At 41.3% G+C, this 20,050-nt stretch overlaps 1 protein-coding gene across 1 annotated transcript in view; it reads right to left on the bottom strand.

Annotated features, from left to right (window-relative positions):
- Positions 1-1,326: 1,326 nt before the first annotated feature.
- CERS3 (ceramide synthase 3) overlaps positions 1,327-20,050 on the bottom strand; it is a 72,775-nt gene continuing 54,051 nt past the window's right edge. The window contains exon 13 of the mRNA XM_043494601.1: positions 1,327-2,111. Coding sequence (XP_043350536.1) covers positions 1,986-2,111 — 126 coding nt within the window. The 3' untranslated portion in view covers positions 1,327-1,985. The remainder of the gene's footprint in view (positions 2,112-20,050) is intronic.

Here is a 20,050-nt window from a genome sequence, read left to right on the forward strand (position 1 = left end):
CAGCATGCCCTATAGGTCACTCGCCAGAGTGGGGAGAAGAGTATTAAAGTCAACAGCCTCTCTATGAGGACCCCATGCGAGTAGCCCCTTTTGTCTTTCCTGAGCTGTTAGCTTAAGTGAATCAGCCCACTTCAAGGGCTGCAGAACCACATGGGCAGACGTTATCTCTACAATAAGGGGACCCAAATCATTTAGGGCTTTATAAGTCAATAACACCTGAAACTTCGCCTGGAAGTTGGTCGGTAGCCAGAGTATTGGAAAGCTCAGAGCTCAAGTGCTCTTTTTGTGCAAGACTCCAATGACTGAGTAGGCCATTGCATCCTGCACTAGCTGCAATTTCTGAGTGGTCTGACAGTGTAGCCTCCTGCAGAACTCAATACAGTAATCCAGTCTCCAAAAGGTTACAACCCCTATTAATGAATGAGATTTTTTTTTTGCCACCACTTTCTTGAAAACCTTCCCCTAAAATAGAAGACTTGAGATGGGTGATATTTGGAGAGATTATCTGCCATTTCAAAGAACGGATTTTTTTGAGCAAGGATCTAATTGCTTCTTTAAGTCAAGGAGACATTTCAGGGAGGCACAAACAATAAACTTGAATAATAGCCTGTCAAGGTTCCTTCCCCATTCTGAACACTAGGGTACAGATGTGGGGACCTGCATGAAAACCTCCTAAGCTTACTTTTACCAGCTTAGGTTAAAACTTCCCCAAGGTACAAACTATTTTATCCTTTGCCCTTGGACTTTCACTGCCACCACCAAATGTCTAACACCGGTATTATTATTATTATTAAGAAAGAGTTTGTTTGGAAACGTCTTTCCCCCCAAAAATCCTCCCAAATCTTACTCCTTTTTTTCTGAGGAAGGTTTGATAAAAATCCTCACCAATTTGCATAGGTGACCACAGACCCAAACCCTTGGATCTTAAGAACAATGAAAAAAGCATTCAGTTTCTTAAAAGAAGAATTTTAAATAGAAGAAAAAGTAAAAAGAATCACCTCTGTAAAATCAGGATGGTAAATACCTTACAGGGTAATTAGATTCAAAACATAGAGAATCCCTCTTGGCAAAACCTTAAGTTACAAAAAGACACAAAAACAGGAATATCCATTCCATTCAGCACAGCTTATTTTCTCAGCCATTTAAAGAAATCATAAACACACACATATCTAGCTAGATTACTTACTAAGATCTAAGACTCCACTCCTGTTCTGTCCCTGGCAAAAGCATCACACAGACAGAGAGAGACCCTTTGTTTCTCCCCCCCTCCAGCTTTGAAAGTATCTTGTCTCCTCATTGGTCATTGTGGTAAGGTGCCAGCGAGGTTATCCTAGCTTCTTAATCCTTTACAAGTGAAAGGGTTTTTCCTCTGGCCAGGAGGGATTTTAAAGGTGTTTACCCTTCCCTTCATGACATAGCCCTAGAGCCTACATACTAGCTTCCCCCAGCCTCATGGGAATTTGTTCTAATTCACAAGCAGCAGCCCAGTGCTAAGGGCTGAAATGGAAACAGGATGCGTAAAATGCTAGATAATATATCCCAATGTTCTGGATTTCTCTTGCAATTCTGATCTTTAATGGGGTTCATATCAGCTATACACTTCTAAAAATATATGGATATGCCACTAAAATTATTGGGTAAAGTTGCCTGGCTTTTCTCAGATTTGCAATGTATGCTTAAATCCATTAGATTTTAAATGTTCTGAGATAGTTTTGAAATTCTTGAGCATTTCAAGAGTGACTTATAGATTCTAGGTATGTTTTTCACACACTTGTACGCAATAATTCAGAAAGTTGGTCATTAACACATTTTGTCATGTTAAGCAGTCCCCCCTGCCCATTTCTAAAATGGGCTTCCTTCCAGGTCTAGTAATCAGCAATAAATTAATCACACACTCTTGTAAGCCTGTTGACTTTAAGCTCTATACTGTAGGTTGGGTTAAGGACACAGCAAGCCACACTGCAGGAGGTGGCGCAGGCTTGGATCTAATGATTGTTGTTTAACAGTTGGTGTCTGCTCAACCCACAGCCATTCTTGCTGCCATTCTTTGTGCACTCTTCATTATCGGTGAGGGAGTCTTCCTCTTCATCACTCCGGTCATCTTTCAAGTCCTAGACAGAAGAAGAAAGTACGGTCACCCCATGCAAATATTTATTATCACAATCTGCATGCATGACACTTGCTGTCAGACAAAGTTCCTGCTTCCATTTGGCAGGGCAGTAAAGATAATGGATGTCCATTTCTGAAAATCTCCATGGGGTTTGGATAAGCAATTCTCATTCATTTTAGTGCGAACTGGGTATTCAAATCCTCTAGGTGGCTTTGGAAATACCAGCCAATAATTGTACTTATTTATTAATTTATCAAGTACACTTATAAATACCACTAGTGGTATAGATAGTATACAAAACACACCAGAAATGACAGCATGCCCACTTGCTAACTCATCACCAACCGCTCTGAGTTCCACCCTCATCAGCAAAGGCCTGTGTGAGCAGATGGTCTTGCAACAAACACAGAAGGTCATCGAATGTGGGCTTCATGAGACCAGTAGTGGAAGGCCAATGTCAGATGAGGGCTGAAGGTCTTTTGCTCAGAACTTCCTGCCATTAGCCTAACGTAGAGGCTTAAGCATCAGTTTAAATGTTCTGGCCGCTCTAAACTGATAGGAAAGATGGTCTCTAATGGACACAGGACTAAATACACATAGGACTTAATAGATTAGAACCAACACCTTGAATCACCCCTGGAAACAGAATGCTAGTGCTATCTATGGCACCCAGGTATAATGTGAACTAGGTATGAAATACTCTTAAGGATGAGCATGCTATCCAAGTTGTTCTCATGTATCACGCCAAGTAGAGCATATTGCAGTCACCCACTGGGGGGTGGAGGGTGGATAATAAATGCATGAAACCTGTGGTGTGACCCACCACACAACAGGAAAGGACGCAACCTTCTTTTTACATGAAGATGAAAAAAGTGCTCTCAGCAGCTGCAGATACCAGGACGTCCAGGAGCAACCACTGTAAGCTCTGTTAATAAAGGATGGGCAACGCTCCTCCATCAAAGGGGAAGATGCGACTGCCAACCTCTCCTCTGTTGATTCCCTCCGTCAACCAGCGTCATTTTCCATTTTATCTGGACGGAGCCAGTCTCAGCCAACTCATCTAAACCTCAGTATCTCCTAGAGATTGAGCACATCTCAAAAGATCATCCTGTGGGTTTGTTGCAGAGAGGATAGAGGGCCGAGAATCATCTGCCCCAAATACTTCACAACCTTCCTGCAAGTGGGGTAACAACGCCAAACCCCTTTGATGCCCCATATAAGAACCCTTGTTGCTGATTAGCAATTAGAGACATTGTACATGTTCACACCCCAACGTTCAATGGTATCAGAGACTGCTGCCATGTTTAGAGGTATCAGGAGGGCCATTTTAATCTTGGTCCATCACCAGAAGGAGACCAGCAATCACACAGGTCAGTGCAGTCTCTGTCTCACATCCAGATCACCAAATAGACAAGGAGATCTGGAAACTCTAGAAAGTGTCAGAGCTGCTATGCCACTCAAAGGCAGATGACTGGCCTATAATTGGCCAACATTGATAACACCTTCATCCTGACAGATCCCAAAGCAGTCCTGGCCTGACAAGTCTCTTGACCTCTCTGTGCTTCAATTTCCCCTATTTGGAAAACAGTAACAACAAATGCCAGGTGATTGTGAGGATTAACTAATGTTGGTGAAGTGCAGGGAAGATGAAAGAAACATTACATACGTGCTAAGCATTATTAATAGAGTAACAAAGAGGCAGGAGCTAAGAAGTTGCCCGTTACTAATAGGTGTAAACTACTGCAGCTCCAGAATTCCTGTTTACATCTCAATGTCTCTTGGGTTTGCCTAGTTCTTAGAAATTCAGTAATCATAAAAATATATGTGCCATGGTGCAAGGAAGAGTATCACCTCCTCATTTACAAGAGACAACCCCCTGCTCCTGTCTTAGACAGATTAACCAAGCCAGATTTATTATTAGAAAAATACAGTATCTGCAGTAGCGATATATTCAAAGCCTTGAGAGCAGGACCAGCTCCAGCGTTTTTGCTGCCCCAAGTGGCAAAAAAAAAAAAAAAAAAAAAAACCCACACCAACTTGCTGCTGAACGGGGAGGCAGAATCCTGCCTGCCGAACACAGAGGCGGAGTCATGGTGAAACCAAAGAAGAGTCGTGCTGTGACGGAGCAGCCGCCAAATTCCCGCTGGATTGCCACCCCAGAGCCCAATGTCCTGCTGCCCTTTTACATTTGCTGCTCCAGGCACCTGCTTGGTTTTCTGATGCCAGGAGCCGGCCCTGCCTGTGAGAAAGGAAGGGGTTTTTCTCTGGAACAAGGGGCAGATGGGCAAGGGAGGGACTTTGTTCCTAAATAGCTTGGGAGGGTTTTTTCCTCAGAGGAAGAATGTTGAACACCTGGTCCTTCGTTCTTCCGGCTCAGATGACCAAAAAAACATGCCAGGTGGTAACTACCTCCCTCCTGCCAGCTAAAAACAGGTGTCTGGCATCTGCTGCAACACATCACAATGAGGTTTAGAAGAAGCTAAGCAAAGATCATCTGAACAGAGTGACAATTTGATGACATTTGGCATAATACATAAAATCTACTCCTTTTCCACTTTTTGCCTCGCCTCACCATAACCAAAACTCCGCATCATTTTCAGGAGTTAGGATCAAGCAGTGAAGGTTTGGTTTAAGCACACCAAATTTTGCTTCCTTTTAAATGTAATAGTTTTGGCAGAGGAGTACCTGAGCACTCGAATGACTTCAGTGGAGCCAGGACAGTTTACACCAGTTGAGCATCTGCCCCTCTGACTGAGGTGTCTTTGTTCTGTGGGGAGGGGCGAGTGGGTGCTTGTAAACAGGGAAGGGGCCCCTGTTTGTGATTCTTAGTTATTTGGTGTGCAGTGTCAAGGTGCATGTTTGGTGGCAGGAAGTCCATGACAAATGGGCATTGGGTGGCTAAATATTGCTTTTATATTCCCACACATGAAATAACTCGCCTTCCGGTTACATTTCCTATTTGAAGGACATTTGGACTCTAAACGTTGGTCTCCTTTGTTCTCAATCTCAACCAAGGGCTAAATGGGGCTGGAAATTGACATCCACTCCAGTTCAGAGATGGGGTGCAGTATGGGGGAAGATTGCACTGTTTCTGCCCATCCTGTACCGGCTTTGTGAATAACTGATGATTTCATTCCCCAGGGCTGTTAGTCTGGCACTGTCCATCAGCAGAACATTCATACATAAGAGTAAATGACCGCTACAGTAGTAACTTATCTGACTGCAATCCTACAACCCCTTTATATATAAAGTTTCAATGAAAACATATAGGACTAGAAAGAAAATTAAAGCATAAACTCCACTGGTCTTGTCACAAAGTATAAACTTCCTGGGGCTCTTTTTTTTGTCTCTTCCTGAACAACATGTAAAGGAGACCAAAACAAACAAATCTTAGTGTAAATACTGTAGAATAAACTTGGCATGTCATCAGTTAGAGTAAAGGAAAAGCAACCTTTCCCCCACACGCAATTTATGAGGTCGCATCTCATTCGGATCACCTCCGCTACTTCCTGTTAGTGCCGTATTTTGTCTGTATGGTCAAAGGCAGAAAGATTTTCTGGGGTTAATTTTTGCCACAGGAAATATTTAGGAAACAAATAAATATCAAATCAGAATATAGGGCCTGACCCAAACCCCATTAAAGTTAATTGAAAGACCCCGCTGATGTCAATAGACTTTGGAACAGGCTCATACAGCTGAATGCTAAAGAAGAATGTAGTTTGGTGAAGCCAGACTGTGTGTCAATTTAGGCAAAACATTTAAGCATATACTTAATTTTAAGCACCTCCTCATACCCCATTGAAGGCAAACAGGACTTAGGAAAAATGCTTGAAGTCAGGCATGTATTTCAGTGGTTTGCTGAATAGGGATGGATTGCTGAATTGGGGCCTTGGAGGGACAGTTCTGTTGACCTTGAAGTCAAAGGCAAACTTCATCCTCCCAAAATAAGTTACAAAAGGGTCACAATGGGCTGCTTTTCAGTAGGAGTTATGTTATTGTACAGAAGGATACATTATCCCACAGCGCATGGGCCTTTTCATAAGTACATAGTTTTAAAAGCTCAGATCACCAGATAACAGACATCTTTAAATACAGGACAGGTGGTTGCCCTATCAGTCTAACTGCTCAACTCAGGTCTTCATCCTTCCAAGGTAGCTAATCTGTACAATGGAGTTTTCTGGGTGTGAAAGAAATCTTATAAACCAAGGTCTGGTCTTCTCTAAGAACGGCCATACTGGGTCAGACCAGTGGATGATCCATCTAGCCCCGTATCTTGTCTTCTGACAATGGCCAATGCTAGATGCTTCAGAGCAGGGGTTCTCAAACTGGGGGTCGGGACCCCTCGGGGGTTGCGAGGTTATTACATGGGGGGGGGTTGCGAGCTGTCAGCCTCCACCTCAAACCCCGCTTTACCTCCTGCATTTATAATGGTGTTAAATATATTTTAAATTGTTTTTAATTTATAAGGGAGGGTCACACTCAGAAGCTTGCTATGTGAAAGAGATCCCCAGCACCAAAGTTTGAGAACCACTGCTTCAGAGCAAATGAACCACTGAGTGAGCCAATCCGTTGTCCGCTCCCAGCTTCTGGCAATCAGAGGCTAGGGACACCCTAAGTCTGGGGTCGCATCTCTGACTATCTTGGCTAATAGCCATTGATGGACCTAGTCTCCAGGAACTTCTCTAATTTTTTTTTGAACCACGTTATAGTTTTGGCCTTCACAACATTCCCTGGCAACGAGTTCCACAAGTTGACTGTGTGTTGTGTGAATTAATGCTTCCTTTCGTTTTAAACCTGCTACCTATTAATTTCATTTGGTGATCCCTGGCTCTTGTGTTATTAGAAGGAGTTGTTAATACTTCCTTATTCACTTTCTCCACACCATTCACAATTTTATAGACCTCTATCATATACCCTTTTAGTCATCTCTTTTCCAAGCTGAAAAGACCCAGTCTTTTTACTCTCTGCTCATACGGAAGCTGTCCCATACTCTTAATCAGTTTTGTTGCCCTTCTCTGAACCTTTTCCAGTGCTAATATATCTTTTTTGAGATGTGATGACCAGAATTGCACACAGGATTCAAGGTGTGCTTGTACCATGCATTTATATAGTAGCATTATGATATTTTCCATCTTATTATCTATCCCCTTCCTAATGGACATAGACATTGAACAATCTCACACTACTTTTCATTAGCCCTGGTGTGCTTGGCCAAGGATTCTTCACCGCACACCTGAACACCACTTGATTCCTGCTCTTCACTCTGCTAGTAGCTCCCTTGCCCATCTGCCCCCTGTTAATTGTACATAGTTTGTGATCTGCTTTGGAATGCCTTGGAGTGAAAGGTGCTAAATGCAAGCTATATCTATACCTACATGAGTTCTTACTCCCTACAGGGATGGAGTGTGGTCTAGCATTTAAAGCATGGAAGTGGGAGTTAGGAAAATGGGTTCTATTCTCAGCTCTGCAGCTGACTTACTCTGAACTCGGGCAAGGCATTTTACCTCTTTGTGGCTCAGTCCTCCATCTATAAAATGGAGATAGCAACAATTACCTACAGTATGTCAAATCAACATTTGTTAGGCCCTTGAAGTCCTTCAGTGAAAGGTATTAAATACAGTAAGGGCAAAATATGTTATTCAGAATTATCATCCAGTAACACAATAAACTTCTCTATGAGAGATAATATCCTCCATACAGCTGAAGAAGTGGGTCATAGTCCATGAAAGTTTATGTTCTAAGAAATTTGTTAGTCTTCAAGGTGCCACAAGACTCCTCGTTGTTTTTGCTGAAACAGACTAACACGGTTACCACTCTGAAATATCCAGCAAGTGTGTATTTCCTTCACGTTCTGAAGCACAGCACCAGTTACAGAGAAAGCCTGTTCAGTTCTGGAAAGGTTTATGACTTTTCAAGTCTTGACCACTATCCAGATGGAAGCAAACTGCAAAGGCATAAACTTTCATTTTGACACTGAAATAGATCTAGCTCTCCCCCTTTGCATCTTTTAAATCAAACAAATGCTTTCTGAACAACTGATTGCACTTCAAAAGCCCTTGCTTTAGAAACAGTCTTTAGTACAGCAGAATTGTTCAAGCAATTGGAGGGCACAGGAAGTTAAGAAAGGACAGAAATTTAAACAGCAATAACTTCTTCTTTAACTAGAAAACAATTCTGCACTCAATATTGTTTACAATGGACTATTATAAAGCTATTAGAATATCATGAATTGAGCTTGTGCTTATTTTAACTCTGACTCTTTATGGATGATACATAATGTACCAGTTCCGAGGCTTTCACTGCTTTACTTCCAAGATACTTTATCTGACCCCAGCACATCATATATTATGCTGGTGTTTTCCAACTCAAAGAAAAGGTCTCCACTGTACTATAATTGATTAATATACTCCCAAAAATTTAACAGCTGGTAAAATGTAGATATAAGAGTCGAGGCTGCCATTCATTCCCAATGTTTTTGTTTCATAGTATTGGCTGAATTTTCTTTAAGGTGTTTGGGGGAAAAGACATAATGGACATGTATATTTTATGTTCTGGATGACTAATCAATTTAATCTTTCTAAACGGGTGAATGGTTTCAAAGTTCACAAGAAGCACACTAATGCTCTAAAGTCTCCAAGAGAGTCATTTGTAGTGAGGCCAAAGGCGCACATGTCTGTAATCATTTCCCTTTTGTTTAACCTTCCACCTGCTGCTCAATCTCCCTCTCTTAGTTAAATCAACCGTATTTGTCAAGTCCTTACCCTTTTATTGCTGTTACAATTTGTATCATGCAAACTGCTAGCACCAAATCCTACAGAAAGAACAGTAAAGGGGGCTTGACAGACACAATGGGCCGGATTATACCAAACTTGCAATGGTATAACTCCACGGACTTCAATGGGGTCGCTCCCAATTCATGCCAGTGTGAGAATCAGGCCTAATTTGTCTACTTAATACAAAGAAAAAAAGAGTCCTCCCTCCCCCTCAAAAAAATCTTCATTTTTTTTTTTTTTTTTTTTTTTTTTTTTTAGAAAGGATGATTCTTAAATCCATAGATTTGAAGGTCAGAAGGGACCATTAGGTCATCTAGTCTGACCTGCTGTGTAACATAGGCCAAAGAATTTCATCTAGTTACTATTATGATTCCAGTAACTTGTGTTTAACTAAAGCAAATCTTCCAGAAAGGCAGTCAGTCTTGATATGAAGACCCCAAGAAATGAAGAATGCTTCACTTCCCGTGGAAGGTTGTTCCAATGGTTAATCGCCCTTGCTTTTAAAATGTATGCCTTATTTCTAATTCAAATTTGTCTGGCTTTAACTTCCAGCCATTAGTGCTTGTTAGGCTTTCCTGTGCAAGATTAAAAAGCTCTTTCATATTGGGTATTGTCTCCATTTTGAGGATTCTAGAGGTCAATGGCAGCCATAAGCACTCCCTTTAGAGATTTGCCAGAAAGTCTAATGTCTATGTCTAATGTGGTCTGCAGTGATTTAACTATCCTTCCCCTTAATCCAATAACTGGCATTAATGGGCTATCCTGTCCAATGTTCTAGACAAATTTATGATCAGAGCTAGTTAGGACTCAGAAGAGCAAATGAATTCTGAGCTCACTGTGATGACCCCGAACCAGAAACAATTGAATTAAAAAGATACAATATAAACTACCACAAGGGCTCAATCCTGCTTCCCCTGAAGCCAATGACAGAACTCCCACAGACTTTCATAGGAACAGACTAAGGCCATAACAGAAGAGGTGAGCAGACTTCAAATTCTCTGCTGGTATAAATGGGTGAAATTCCACCAAAGTCAATGGAGCTGCCCCATTTAAAACAGCAATGAATTTGGCTCCAAATGTGCCAGTGAACACTAGATAGTCTTTACCTTCTTGGTCAAGTTCATGGTTCTGCATTTTGCCTGGTGCTGCTGACAAGGCACCATGAGAATATTAGGCCCAAATTATGGCTGTCACTGGGTTGAGGACAGAGATGCAAGGAACCTCTTATTCCGAATGTTCCTTTGCCGGAATAGCCAATGTGGGTGATATAGGCTTGTAAGCACAGTGAAGGGGGAAGAATGGGGGGATTGCATGAGTGCTGCACCTACTACTTCAGTGAAGGACCGTCTGGGCAGAGTGCGCCCAGCCCATTGGCAAGCAGCTGCAGAACTGTACTTAGGGGAGCACAGGTTATAGCTATAATCAAGGTCAAGCACGTACTGCTGATAAGCATGCTCCCAACCAACTCCTAACCTTCCCAGGCATTGTGGTTCCAAATGCTGGTGTACACAGGGCAGTGCTCTTCCTTCCTGTCCTCTGATCAAAACCAATGGCAGCTTTGCCTGAATATCAACCCTAGGGTTTGACCCAGTATCTGCTACCCAATATTCAAAGTGTCAAGTTTGAAAGTAGAGGGGAAGACAATGCCAAAGCAGTCAGCAAACAAACAAAAAAAAAAAAAACTGTTATAGTAACACTGATACCAAAACAACAATGCAGCCTTAGCATCAGACTTTCCAAGCTCTTAGAAGAGTAAGGGCAAGTAGTAGAAAAGTACATCATCCACCCTAATGGGGAAGTCTGTGTTCAGTAGAACCTAACCATGTTGCAAATTGTCAGGCCCTCATCCTTCAGTCTTAAACCGTCACCACATCAAAGTACACATCTGAATTAGAAACCTTACAGAGATGGCACGGGGAAAAGAAAAAACTGAGCAGTCTTAGCAGCCTTTCAAGGCCAAAGCCTGGTGAGTCATACGGACCGGACGCGATCAGAATAGAGAAGCCTAAAGAGAAGTTCTGCTATTAGCTCTTCTGATATATCAAGATTCCAACTCCAGCCTATCTTTGACTTGCCCTTGAAAAAGCATTCACTTCTGTCAGGGATCAGAGGTAAGGCTCATTCAGTGTGGTAGAGGTGATGGGTACAAAGACTGCTCTATACTTGTAAAGTTGAGGGTATGTGAGATCGTTTACCCAAGTTGTTATACTGGTAAAAGCCCTAGTGTGGTCACAGTTATACTGATAAAAAGATGCCTTATACCAATACAGTTAAACCTGTATAAGCACTTTTACATTGGTATAATTGCATTGACACTAAAGGGGGTTATACCACTTTAATTTTAGTATAGTATACTTGAAGTGACAACTTGTGTGTGTGTAGACCAAGCCTAAGGAAGCACTTCTTTTATTGTCTCTCTGTCTTACTTCTAGACTAGTTACAATCATTCCCAAATGCATAAGGGGCCACCTTTGGCCAGACAGGGTCAGTATTAAGTCTGCTACCGAAAGAAAACAGTCCAGATATCATTTTCAGGTATATTAAAATGTAACACTAGGAAATAGACACCCACTTCCCCTAAAATAGTTAAGATTGTAAATAATCATTAACAAGCAAAACAAAACTCCAACATTTTGCTTTGTCTTTTGTTCTTTATACAACAGCTAATATAAAGTCATCCCCTTCCCCGGGCACAGTGGGGTCTGAAAAACTGTGTTTACTCGAGATACACAACAGACAAGGTCTAGCTACATATGTACACATTGCTCTCTGGCAGGGTTCTGGCCATTTCTGAAATGCAGAAGACAGGAAGGGCTGCTAGAGGGATTTAAAGGGATACTACGAAATTCCTCTACACTACACATTTTAAAATAAGAAATTTATAGTTAAGGCTAAACAACATACATTTGAAAGTTAGGAAAATTTGAACCACAGTCTTAGAAAACTAAATTAGTTACAGGCTGGATACCAGCTGCTGCTCTCATGATGGTTGCACACACATTCTTTAACTATTGATCAGATATCTAATATTTCAGATTCAGGCCACAGGTTACCTGTTTATACATTTATTGTGTTAATATCAGCTATAGACCCTTTGCAGATACGTGGGCTCCCCCTATACTTCCTCTTGTGGGTGGTTTACCTCTGCTCTGCACTTTATTCTCCATCTTTCAGGCTCTTTTACACTCCACACATTTGCTTGTTCAACCACCACCCTCATGGGAGTCGGGGTTTATTTAGACAATAACTCAAAAGTAAAACTCCCAAAAATCTGTCAGAAGGCATGGCTCTTACCATGGAGCCTGGGTGAGCAAAAGGTTTCCTCCAGCTACTCCTTTTCCTTTTTTATGAGTGACCCACCAGGGGATTTGGCTTGCAGTGGCCCCCGCTCACTGATGACTCTCCCTTGTAAACTTCCCAGAGGCAGCTCCATCGAACAACTGCTTCAGTTCTCTTATAAGGAACCATCTGCTTGCGGTTCCCTCCCATTGCCAGTATCTCTGGTTAGCTCATTTAGCAAGCCTGCTCCAGGCTCCAAATCTCCCGCAGTCAGCACCCTCATTCCCTTTGCTCTTTCACACTTTGTACCTGAGATGAGCCAGGGTTACATCATTGTACAACACACTATTGTAATTCACACATGCAACAGAAAACGCATACATTTCTTTAGAAGTTTCCGTTGCATGAGTGAATTACAATAGTGTAGTTCTGTATGATCATACAACCCACACCCATCTCAGGCACAGGAGAATCTCAGGTCCATATTATGAAGACATGTATGGTTTGTGGCTCTATAGTTGGTATTTTCAGGATAAATGTAATTTCTCACACACAGATAATAGGGTTCTCCCACCAAAAAAGGTGTATAAGTGGGGATAAGGAGGCCAATCTGAGGTTGAAGCTGGAATGTTAACTACTGTATTTATTTTCTGACTTTATGATGTTTACGTTTTTTGGAACTACAGCCTCTGAATTATCTAACCTTCAAACTTGTGAATTTTTATGCAGAATTTCCATACTTTCTAATGTTTGTCATTTGTTATAACAATGTGCTCAGTAATGGTGGTTTCGATTTAACACGTATCTATTTACAACTTTAACTATCTTAAGAACATTTTTTTAATTTCAAAATCTAAATATGTGTTGACTAGATCCTGACTTTCTAAATTAACAGCAGTACATTCCACAACATCTTACAATGCAAAGATAAAAAACAAGAGATAATAAAAAGTCAGTCCCAATAGATAGAGGGGGGTAACTTTCCAACAAATAGTACTATAATGTTGATAAAACTCTAAACTCAACATGTGCAATTCAATCAATGTAACTCAACTAACATTATGATTTAATGTGACTTTAGTCTCCACAGGAATGTAAGCAGCCTATATTTGGATTGAAGTAAATTGATCTACATTTCCAGCATGGATGGTTTTATTGGACAAATTATTTTCCTTTCAGCTTATCATTCTCTAGTCAATGTAACTAACTATGATCCTCAGTGGAATGTGGATTGTCTGACTGTTTCCTTCATTGCTTTCATATTAAGATGCAGAATCTTTATGCTAATTATGTTGAGCATCTTGTGGCCACAAAATGCCTTTAGCTGAGTCTTCCCCTTCTATGCCACGCTCAACTCCCAATGCTTCCCAAGCAGAGTTTTCAGGGTGTACTCAAACAGGGATTTGAGAGCACAAAGTTAAAAAATGATTACATTACTTCCCCAAATATTGAAAAGAATAACCTGGTAAAATAAAACAGATTTTAGATGCAACTGTTACAGTAAGTTCCTGATTTCAATTAAAGGAATAAATTCTCTCTTACTAAATATCACTTGTATTACCACTCAGCACAACATATAAGTAACTGGAGCTACAATACATTGATTGTTCAGAAGAAATAAATCATTGTTTTCAGTTAATCAGATTCTCTGTGGTTTCAATAAAATCTCCTGGTTGTGTTATTGAAATCTACTACCTAAATCTTGCACTCGAGTATATGTGGCTTTACGATAATGTCAAAAACCCAGGAGGTACTGAGTGAGTCATAATGTCCCACTGCTTATTGAATGATTCCAATTTTAAATCCACAGTTGGCAAAGAAAGAAAGAAAAATATAATAAGCATTTTGATGCCATTTTGTAAAGTGAACTTTTTTACCCTACGACAAAAACTTGCATTAAGCCAAAGAGTTTGGCATTATGAACCTTTATCAGGATATGCACTTTTATTCCTTATTATGAATGCTTGTTTAGCTACAAAACAGCTTATCAGGCACTTAGACTTTCTTTACTTAATGAGGTATAGTATTGCATTTAGGTTGAGTACCTGAAACAGCACATTGGTTATGAGCATACTTATATAACCCTATAATGATAATAACTATTCAAAGCCTGCAAAATATCTAACCAATTGAATGACAAATGCCTCCCTCTTACACAATACATTTCTTTCTGGTTTTCCTAATATGGGAGCATGTCATTTAACCCAGGAGGCAGAAGTAATTAAAGAATTCCTGCATGCCCACAAAATATGATCTTAGAGAAACTAGCCACCTTAGTTATCACTTACATCAGGTACAAACTTGGCCACATTACCCCAGTTGGCCTCATCTTTACCACTGTATGATGAAAATACAGCCCATCGAGACCACAAGTCTCAACATGTAATGTTTTAACTTGACACGAGATGGAAACCGTCACATGGATCAAGATAGAGCACTACATATTCGGAGCAGTGGTCTTAGCAGCTGCACCTCTGTATTAATGATAACGATAACCATCGAGCGCACTGTGGAACTCTGGGGATCCCACTGGGCCTATGGACTGCACTTAAAACTCTTCTGGTTGCTTACATGTTATTTACATGTAATGCAAATGAATGGGTTGCCACATTAGGCAGCAGATGGGACCCAACCTGTTCGTGCCTAAATTAAAGCTGTATATGTTTCAGCATGGCTCTGGACTTTACACTAGTTACTCCAGGACAAAAAATAACCCACTCAAAAAGCCAAAAAGAGTATTGTGGAGAGGATTTTACCTGAATGGTCTATCTACTTTAAATAGGAGAGAGAGAAATTTCCTTTTGTTTAAATTAAATACAACTAGTGTTCTCCATAGCTTTTTTTTTTTATTCAGTTTAACAGAGTGTAGCCCCACTGCGAGTTCATTTGGAAATATGAGAAATAGGTTCCTAACTATCTGCTGTGAACTGGAAACACATTTCAAAAATCCCCCAATCCCTTCATATTTCCTTTGAATTACAAACTGAAGGATCTAAAAGCTGGCTAGAGTGTAAGGTTTGTTGTGATGGTGGTGGTGTCTGTTTTCTAATTTAATGTTTTTAAAATATGTGTAACCAGCAAATAGAGCATGTCATAAATAGTCTCCTGGGAAATTAAAACACAGAAGTCAACCAATTACTCACAAAAAAGAGCAGCAATGAAAGCTGTCAGGTAGTACCAAGGCATGAGGAATACCGAGAGCAGAAAGGCAATTACTGAATTGATGTTTGATCCACATCTACCTCTTCTCTGAGCTGGCAATTTTCACAAACAGAGAAATTTTAGATCAGGGATTTACCAAAAAGGAGTTATTTCATGCCAACAGACAGACAGACACACACGTAATTGTTGGGCTAGATCCTCAGCTAGTGAAAACTGGCATTGCCCCATTGATTTCGCTAGAGCTGGGTTGATTTATGACCAAGGATCAACAAAGCAAACTTCTGCTGAATTGGCTAGGGTAGGAGGCCTTACATTTGGTAGATTGCAAGAAGCTACAGATATGATTTTTTATTCTCAATGGCACTAAGTGCCTGCAGTTCCTACTGAAGTCAAACTCCATTCCTTTGAAAACACTGGGTCAAATAGGGGGGGTTTGCTGCACTATGGAGTCTGCATGACTCCATATATGACACAGCTGGTAAAGCAGGGGCACTGAGGGCATTCACACCCATCTTTCTGGACTGAGTCTGGAAGATTTGTCACTGCATAGACCTCCTCTTGCAACATTTGCATATGGCATGATAAAACATGGAGGGTTACTTCACCCTTAGGCATGTGCCCCATCATCCATCTGCCCAGCTACTCTGGTCAACTGCTTGAACATTCATCCCTAAACCACTCTGCCTTAGATCACCCACCTATAAAATGGGTATAATGATACCTAACTCAGCTGTGCATTCTGAAATTTGACAGATGTTCATAGAGTGCTTTGAGCTATTCTGATGAAAGGTGCTATAGAAGTGCAAATTATTAACAGAGCTGGTCAAAATTTGAAATTCCAGTGAAAAAATGGTTCACTATTTTGAAATTTATTTTTTAAAACCACCTCTAATTATTAAGTACTTCCTACATGTTTTCTGAAGTTAACTAGTATCTGAAATGTGTGAACTCCTCACACACAAGTAGTAGCAAGTCAAAACAAACAAACAAACCCCTTACCCTCTTCCTGGATTTTATTCCGGGAAGGAATACAAAGTGGAACACCTCAAAATCCAGTCCAAATCTTTTCTCCAGGCACAGCTGCTCCCAGTGGTCCTCCATTTAGAGCCTAAATCTTATGCTGTTATATTCAGGCTCTTATTCTAAAACATCCATCACTAAGGTATCTAAGCACCTTCCAGATAGGCATTAAGTGACATGACTATGAGGTGCTCTCATTCTAGAGAGCTAGTCCCACCACTCCTGAAAGCAGGTGGGTGGAAAACTGCTCAAAGAGCCAGTAGAACACAGTTAATTTTCCAGCTGGTTCAACACCTGCTAACAAGGTGGGACTTTCAGGTAAACATTGCCAAACTGCTGCAAGAGTGCAGATCTTCCAAGGCCCTCCCTCCCATAGCTACTCTTACTACATGGATCCACAGTAGGCAACCAAGAAGCCTGTACAAGACTGAAGGCTGCACTATAAACTGAAGGGCTATACTTCCCTCTGGAGATTTGTACAAGGGTGAGAGGAAGATGCCTAACTCAGAGGGAATGCAGGCAGGCAAACAAGGGAGAGGTTAAATCCACTGGCGATGGGATTGTGATGTTAAGTCCTTGCCAGAAGAACGATAAGATTACCACCAATGTGTATCATGGTGACAAGCAATGATTCTGAACAAACTAGTCAGAACTGTCCTTACAACGTTTCTGTGAAAACAAACTCTGAAGAAGACACTCTCCTACCTTCAAGTCATGTTTCTTAGAAATTTTCTGCACCAATGGGCTTTGTTCACAATCTTGACTGACAGGTGGAGGACTCAATTAGTACGTGGAGCTTTTATTCCTCCAGATGTCATTGGACGGCCTCTGCAGGTTAGATCCTGCACACTTTTCACTTGGCATAACACTTAATAATAACAATAGCAGGTTAACATTCCTAACAGCAGTGCTATGAGCAAAGAGCTCAATACGGGGAAAAAGAGAATCCCGAAGAATAACTGCCGGCTATAACAACCCTGGGTGCAGGGAACTTCCCAGAGATTGATTAACTGGTAGGAAAAAATCTCCCTTTCTGCTTGTGCCTTGCATCAGTCTAAAAAAAAAAAAAAAAAAATACAAATACTTAAAAAAAGAAACCTCAATGATTTTCCAATGTTTTGATTCTGCAGAACATTTTATAAAAGAGCATTCTTCTCACAGCCCCACCTCCTCCTCCGACCACTGTTTGGCTCTCAAAATACATCATCCTATGGACTTCCAGAGAAGGCGCCATAGCCCACAGACAGCAAAAAATAATTTCTGCTGGAAACAAGAGCAGCTAAAGGGGAACAACAAAGGAGTTCAAAAAAAGACAAAGGCCTCCTTAGAACTAGACTGAGGCAGCAGGGAAGAAGAGACAGGATAGTATTGAGTCTTGAACTTAGAAATTGCTTGGATGCACCTGGACATCAGTGGATAGGACCCATCTACCAACCCCTCAAGCAGACAGGCCTATCAGCATGCCACAGCTAGCCCATTGCCATGCCACATTGTAAGATCTCCAAAGATTTGGCTAGGGAAGACTTTGCCCTTTGCTGTTGACAGAACACCATCAACAGAAGCTGCAATGGGAAACAGGCCAAATAGTCCAGGAGACCGATGAATGTTGTGAGGAAAGATTCCATCTTTTGTGGCACGGCTGGAAAAAACAGTGAACAAAGACAGGCACCACACCAGTCTGGAGTTACTGCTTCCCACTCTTGTCAAGGAGAGGCAAGCCCTACCTCAGAGGAGAGGGTCCTGGCAGAGATTAGGCAAATGGTAAAAAGCTTTCTTGTCTTGTGATGAGGCTCCTGGCAGCCTCTGAAACCCTCTCCTCTGAAACCTTTACCATGGCTGAATTTCCTAACTGGGTGTCTCAAGCTGGATCTATCGCAGAAGGTGGTCTCCTTGGCTGATCCCACAGGGAGATGCACATCATAGAGATGGTGGGTGGAGGGACACAAAGTTCCACACTTGCCTGATTTCTTTCCCCAAATTTTCTGCATGAGGATCTCAGACTTGTTCAAAATCCTCAATACCCAAACAGGAATCACATGCTTCACCCACTTTTAAAGTCAAGCAGTGGCAGACACTTCTCTTTTCATTCTTCCTTTTCTTCGTACAGATTGTAGTCAGAGGCCTATAATTAGCAGGAGACTTATGTCTGGAATTAGCTTTCACCTTTCTCCATCTCACAAGAGGAGGAATAATTATAGGCAGGGTTCTTCTTTTTTGCCCTCTGCTGCCCAGGCTAGATGAACTGACCCAGACGCCTAATCAGACAAGCTGGCCTGGCTTCATGCATTTTTCTTTTGCCTCCTTGGTGCTAGCACAGCCCCTTTCACAGAAGTCACTTGGATGCGGGTGGGGAGAGGGAGGTGCTTACTAAAAAAGGATCTCCTGCTGCTCCAGCAATGCCCAGTGCATCAGCTTGATTGTTTTCTTCAAAGACAAGATTGGAATCTTTATTTCACACTTAGAGTTCACTGTCTAGGCACGACATGACGGATACTCTGAGCAAATGAAACTGGCTGGTCAAAGGGGCCACAGGTGGTAGAAATCACCTTAGTAATCTCTTGAGTCTCTATGAAGCAGTGACCTATCATGAGCCTGCACAGGCAGAAAGGAGATGGAGCCAGCCTGCTGGAGTCGTCCAGTTAGCAGCCTCTCAGTAGGTAACTCCTCCACCTTTGGAATGGTCTGTCTCCCTGTCAGTCAAAGGTGGGAACTGAAGCCCATAGCCAAGACCAGCACAGGGGTTGAACAGAAATAGAGTATTAGTATCTGAGAATCATAATGTACAGTTTTGTGCATTTTTAAAAGGTGAGGTGGAGAGCTCCCTCCACTGGAAGGCATGGGAGAGAAAGAGAGGGTTTGGAGGAGTGAGGTTTTGTAGAGGTTTCAGAAAAATCAATGAGCTATCCCGATTGAATCATTACCTGAAACCCAGAACAGATGAGCTGACACACCAGTTGGGAAAGGGTCAGTATATAAAGATCTGGCTTAATAAAGAGATACAGACAGATTTCAAAAGACACCAGAAAAATTTGGTCCATTTCTTGAGGAAGCATTCACAGTAAATGCATGCAACTTACTTTTTTTCCATCAGTTTTAGCCCAAGCAGGTGTAGGCGTCCCAAACACCTGAAAAGCATAATCTCAGCTATAGCTAGAGCATAATTGACAATAACCCAAAGTCCAAGATATGATACAGAAAAACAACTGTTGCAATCAGTATGTTAAAGGCAGCTTTGAAAACAGCGATCACTAACAATAGAAATACGGTTTGTTTTTTTCCTATGATACAGGTGGTTTATATTAAACTTCTCTTTGACTGCTGCTCCACTCAAAAACCTATTAAAATGACAAGGTAATGCAGCTGTTAATGCAGAAGGAACTATTCTGAGCATCTAGCATAACCTCTTACAAAACACAAGCTACAGAATTTCACCAAAGGGTTCCCAAATCCACCCCAATACCTTATGGCTGATTTAGAGCATATCTTTTAGAAAGACATCCAGGCTTTCTTAAGAGACTTCAAATGATGGAGAATCTGCCACATCCCTAAGTAAATTATTCCATAGGTTACTTACCCTCATTTAAAAGAAAAGCCATGTTTCATTTCTAGTCTGAATTTCTCACTTCATCTTTGAGCCTTAGGATCTTTTTATGCCTTTGTCGGCTAGATAAAGAGCTCTCCACTATCAGAAATTTTCTCCCCATGT

This window comes from Dermochelys coriacea, chromosome 10 (assembly GCF_009764565.3).
Source record: "Dermochelys coriacea isolate rDerCor1 chromosome 10, rDerCor1.pri.v4, whole genome shotgun sequence".
In the NCBI taxonomy this organism is placed as follows: domain Eukaryota; kingdom Metazoa; phylum Chordata; order Testudines; family Dermochelyidae; genus Dermochelys; species Dermochelys coriacea.